Raw genomic sequence first — 5,210 nt, 5'->3', positions numbered from 1 at the left:
ACTTGGCATTATTGTCTAAGGATCTTATAGTTTTCATGTTAACTGTGGCTAGATTATCTATTGCACAATACTGGAAGCACAAAACCATGTCTTTGACATCTTGGTACTACAAGTCTATGTGGCATATTGCCATATCTGAAAAACTGACGCATATTATTCGTCTTTGAGCGGGTCAAGCTAATTCTAACGATTTTTTCATGATATGGTCACATTTTATTCTGTTCACAAATCAAGATAATTTTAGTCATTTTCCTCCATCTATTTATTTACATATCTGGAAGGATGGTTAATGGATGTCATTATGTATCAGTTTTACTATTTATGTTTATGTATTGTCTTATTAAATTATTATTTTTTAAAAAAAATACTCATTTTGGAGAAGTGTCCTCTTCTGAAATTCAAAGTGTCTGTGTTAGACTTCCTTGGTGATTCTCTCCCTACATGTATGCTGAATTTGATCACATTATGGTCACTGTTCCCTAAAGGGTCGATGACACTGACATCACACACCAGGTCCTGGGTGCCACGCAGGATTAAGTTCAAGGTCGCCTTCTCTCTGGTTGGTTCCATGACCAACTGTTCTAGGGCACAGTCATTTAGCATATCTAGAAATTTGACCTCTTTGTCGTTACCTGACTGTGAATTGACCCAGTCTATGTGTGGGTAATTGAAGTCACCCATGATTACAGCCCTGCATCTCCATGACGCCTCCCTGATTTCCTCCTGCAACTCCCAGTCACTGTCAACGTTTTCATCCAGAGGGCAATAGTAGCATGTTCCCTTTCAGGTCTTGTACTGACCGTCACAGGGTTTCTGTGGAGGACTCGGTCCACCTAGGTTTTCTACCTTGTTAGATTCTATCCCTTCTCTAACGTACAGTGCTACCTCTCCTCCAAGGCACCCCTCCCTCTCCTTCCTATAGAGTTCATACCCAGGGATAACAGTGTCCCACCGGATCTCACTGTTCCACCATGTTTCTGTTATGCCCACTATATCTATTTCTGCGTTAGCAACCAAGCACTCCAGCTCACCCATCCTGGCTCGGAGGCTTCTGGCATTGGCATACAAGCACCTATACACTGAATCTCTCACCTGATGTACTCTATCTTTCTTTTGACTCTTTGACCTGCTGGCACAGGCTCCCGTCTGCTCTTTATGCAGTTCTGCTCCGTCCCCATCTGTTTTATTTGAATTTTTTGCAGCCTCACACTTTAAAGGATGGCTTTTGCCAAACGGGATACTGCCCAGCTCCTGTCAGCTCTCCCCCAGGTGTCATTTTTAACCTGGCTCAGGTCAGGATCACCTGCTTTTCCTTTCAGTTTTAAGATCTCCTTCTTGCACACTTGCTTTAACTCACCTCCACGGGCCACAGAGAGTCCAGTCAACAGAAGTTGTTCTGAACGTGGTGATGATGATGACTCCTGCCTAGGAGGACTCCCCCCCCCGCCCCCCCCCCCCAGGGACTGCCAAGCTCCTTCTATCTGTCAGCACAGGGGTGACAGAAGGGTGGTGTCCACGTGGCAGATGGGGGGGGCAACTCCCAAGCACCTCTGGGACCCCGTTACATGCTTTGGACTCCTCGGAGGAGGAGCAGGATATAAATGTTTGTTTTAACTGTGTTTTAATAGCTTTAACTTTTTAAATTTTAATTGTTGAAATATGTTGATCTTTTTATTGGTGGCTTTTATGGTTTTGTCAACCGCCCACAGAACTTGTGTTTTGGGCAGTATAGAAACATGCTAAATAAATAACATAAAATAAAATCATAAATAAATATAGGACTGTAAATGGAAAAGTTCTGTGCCGGCTCCCACGGGGTGGGGGGGGGGGGGTCCTCTGGGAAAAGAGGCGAGACTCCGACTCACTCAGTGCAGGTGACAGGCAGGGTCGCCGCCCCGCGCTTGTGAGGGGCCGTCGTGAAACCCTCAAGAGACCGAAACCAGAGGAGGGCTGGCGAGGCGGGGCGGGGGGGGGGGCGGCGGCACCTGCGGACTGAGACCGAGGGGGCAGCTCGGACTGGGCCTGGGAAGCGGCGCGTGGGGGCACACCGACACCGCGGGCAAGGCTCAAAGGAAGGCGGCAACCCTCCAGTTGGGAACCGGGCGGCGACTTGGTGATGCACCAGCTCCTCCTCCGCCTCCTCCTCTCCTTCTTCTTCACTGTGCAGAATTGTTTTACACCACTACTCGCGAGCAGCGAGAAATGCAGGCAGGAGGACGAGACAGATCGGCGGAGAAGGAGGCGGCGGAACAGAGCCGTGCCCGGGGCGAGCGAGCAAGACCAGCGCTCCTTACTTTGCTGCCGCCTGCCTGCCTGAGCCTGGCGCTCCTCCTCCTCCGCCGCCGCCTCCCCGCCTCTGCTCTGGCCCGACCCCTGCTGGAGGCGCGGGGCGGCGGCAGGAGCCGGCAGCGGCCACGCCGGCAGCGGCCAGGGGGAGGCGGTCGGGAGGGAGCACCCTGGCAGCCGGGCCGGCCCCGCCGTGGGTCGGGGGGAGAGGGAGCGGGGTACCGGCGGGGGCAGCAGGCGCCCTCTCTCCTTGCCTCCTGCATGCCTGGGCTGCGGGGTGAGCGGGGGGTCCGCGTGGGTCTGGGTAGGTGGCTGCGGCGGCTGCTGCGGCGGCTTCCCCGAAGCACAGACGTCCGTCCGGTGCAGCAGCAGCAGCATAGGCAGCCCAAGAGAGTCCGGACCTGGGTGCTGCCAGCCGGGAGAGAGAGAGAGAGCGAGAGCAGGCATGCATTGCAGGGCACCCCCCAAAAGCACAACCCCCCCCCCAAGAAAGAAAGGGGAGAAAAGGGAGAGTCCGGGTCTCGCTGTCTTGCCCAGGCTACGCGGCAGCGGCTATTCACAGGCGCGGTCCCACTACTGATCGGCACGGGAGTTTTGACCTGCTCCGTCTCCGACCTGGGCCGGTTCACCCCTCCTTAGGCAACCTGGTGGCCCCCGGCTCCCCGGGGACCGCCATATTGATGCCGAACTTAGTGCGGACACCCGATCGGCATAGCCCACTGCAGCCCAGAACTCCTGAGCTCACGCGATCCGCCGGCCTCAGCCTCCCCAGCAGCCGGGATTACAGGCGCGCGCCACCGCGCCCAGCTGCCGGCTCCCTGCCCGCCGCCCCTCTTAGTGGCTGGCCCGCCCCTGACGTCACCGGCGGGCGGGGAGGGGGAGCCTGCCGCTCCGCACCGCCCCCCAGCGCCCGCAGCCGGCCTCGGCCTCTGCCCGGCCTGCCTCTGCGCCTGCGCCGCGCTTTCCTCCTCCTCCTCTTCCGCTTCCGCTTCCTTTCGGCGCACGCGAGCGAGGGAGGCCAGCCGGCGAGATGGGCCACCAGCAGCTCTACTGGAGCCACCCCAGGAAGTTCGGGCAGGGATCGCGCTCCTGGTGGGTAGGGTGGGGTGGGGAGGGGAGGGGAGGAGAGGAGGGGCTGCCGGGGGGGCTGGCTCCCTTCCCTCCCTCCACCACTGACCCCCGCTCGTCTCCCTCCCTCCCTCCCTCTCTCCTCCTCCACCCGCAGCCGCGTCTGCTCCAACCGCCACGGCCTCATCCGCAAGTACGGGCTCAACATGTGCCGGCAGTGCTTCCGCCAGTACGCCAAGGACATCGGCTTCATCAAGGTGCGTGGCAGGCTGGGCGAGGAGCCTCCAGGGCCGGGAGCAGTCTACCCCCGGCGGGGTGGGGCGGGGAGGCCAGCCAGCCAGCCCCGGGGGGCGCCAGGGGCAGGGGCTGCCTCCCTCTGAGGGCCCCCCACTCCAACCCTGCAGCCGCTGTCCTGGCTGGGGCGGCTTCTCCCCCTGCGGTGGGGTGGGGGGAGAAGGTGAAGCGACTGTGGGGCTCACTGTGCTATTCCTCCCCCCCCTTTCCTTCCAGCTGGATTGACCCCCACACACATCTGGACGGATGGCTTGGAGGCAACGTGAGGCAGAAGCCCCCCTGGCCGGACGGGCTCCTCTCCCCATAAGTGCCCCTGTGTCCATCCAATAAATTGGGCCGTGGGGCAGCGGCCCCTCTGATTTTTCTTCATCTCTGTGCGGAATGAGTTTTGTCCCGGGGGGGGGGCGGATCAGGGCCGTGTGCGCGCACGGATGCATTCCGAGTGGGGCCTTCCTGATGCAACCCGACTCGAGCGGGATCTCGAATGAACGGAGCGCACCTCCAAGAACCTGTGAGCACACACACATGCACACACACCCCTCAGAGGGAACAGTGCCGTTGTGTGTCCTGCTGCTTCCCAGCTGCGCTGGTGTCTGGCTCTTCGCGTGACTCGGAAATAAGGGGGCCCCCCCCGCCCATCTCATTCCAGGGAAGTGACGCTCTGGGCCCCGGAAGGGTGCAGCGGGCGAGGCCTCCCTCCCTCCAGACCGCATCTTGCCAAGGAGTGGGGCTTCCGGACGTGGCCCTCCCCGAGAGAACGGCCAGGGCCACCTCCTGCGACCCGTAGCCCAAGCTCTCCCCTGCGTGCCCCGTGGGAAGGAAGAGGTCCGCGGGCTGAGTCGGGCACATGCCTCACCCGAGAGGGCCCAGTTCCCAGGAGGGCACCCCCCTTTCCTTCCCTCCTGCTGCTTCCAGCTTAGAGTCGGGGGTCTCCTTGGCCTGGAGGTGCGGAGGGGGGGGTGGGGGCCGCGAGACTCCTGCCAGCCAAGTGTTATGGTGCGGATCCAGTCTCACCGGGAGGGGACTCACTCCTGCCAGCTGCTACCTTCTCCACTTCAAAGGAGTCCTGAGCCTTTCCCTCTCCGTTAGGACCCCAGGGGCCAGTATTGTTACTGTGTGTGTGCTTCTGAATGAAGACCTCTATTCTTGGGCGAAGCTGTCCCAGGGATCTGCTTACCACGTGCAGGAGGCCAAAAGAAGCCATGGAGGGACGGCAGCCCTAGTATCTGGGGAGACCGATAGGGCTGAGGACTCCTTGCTTGGCAGGCAGTGCTTCTGCTCCTCACACTTCTGACTCTTGCATCAAGTGGCTCTCTTCAGCACAAAGTGGGCGAGCAATGCGTTTGCTTTGGGAAATGGGGAGCCCTGCTGAGCCCATCTTCAAAGCAGCGGCTTTTTCCTTGTTCTTTCAGCCACTGAAGGGCTGGAGGCTCCATCCTTGCCGGGGTGGTGGGTTTAGACTTCATTCCTCCTCCACCCATCCACAAGGGAGCTGCTATCACCATTTGGGCAGCTGTGAGGAGGGGAGGCTTGTCCCAGTGCCTGCCGGCTGCTTACTCCCA

At 59.1% G+C, this 5,210-nt stretch overlaps 1 protein-coding gene across 1 annotated transcript; it reads left to right on the top strand.

Annotated features, from left to right (window-relative positions):
- Nucleotides 1–3,222: 3,222 nt before the first annotated feature.
- On the top strand, nucleotides 3,223–4,017 carry LOC128342670 (40S ribosomal protein S29). Its single transcript, XM_053290343.1, has 3 exons — nucleotides 3,223–3,378; nucleotides 3,512–3,611; nucleotides 3,865–4,017. The coding sequence occupies exons 1-3, from the start codon at nucleotides 3,317–3,319 to the stop codon at nucleotides 3,871–3,873; spliced, it is 171 nt and encodes a 56-aa protein (XP_053146318.1). The 5' UTR covers nucleotides 3,223–3,316; the 3' UTR covers nucleotides 3,874–4,017.
- Nucleotides 4,018–5,210: the final 1,193 nt, after the last annotated feature.

Source organism: Hemicordylus capensis, chromosome 1 (assembly GCF_027244095.1).
Source record: "Hemicordylus capensis ecotype Gifberg chromosome 1, rHemCap1.1.pri, whole genome shotgun sequence".
NCBI lineage: Eukaryota > Metazoa > Chordata > Lepidosauria > Squamata > Cordylidae > Hemicordylus > Hemicordylus capensis.
Note: the sequence above shows the minus strand (reverse complement) of the source record. Positions and strands in the feature narration are given on the sequence as shown.

Excerpts from the sequence above, each read along its gene's own strand:
- LOC128342670 (XM_053290343.1), top strand. The coding sequence starts at position 3,317 with ATGGGCCACCAGCAGCTCTACTGGAGCCACCCCAGGAAGTTCGGGCAG. Across the intron at positions 3,379-3,511 it reads GGGCAGGGATCGCGCTCCTG|CCGCGTCTGCTCCAACCGCC; the intron begins GTGGGTAGGGTG and ends CTCCACCCGCAG.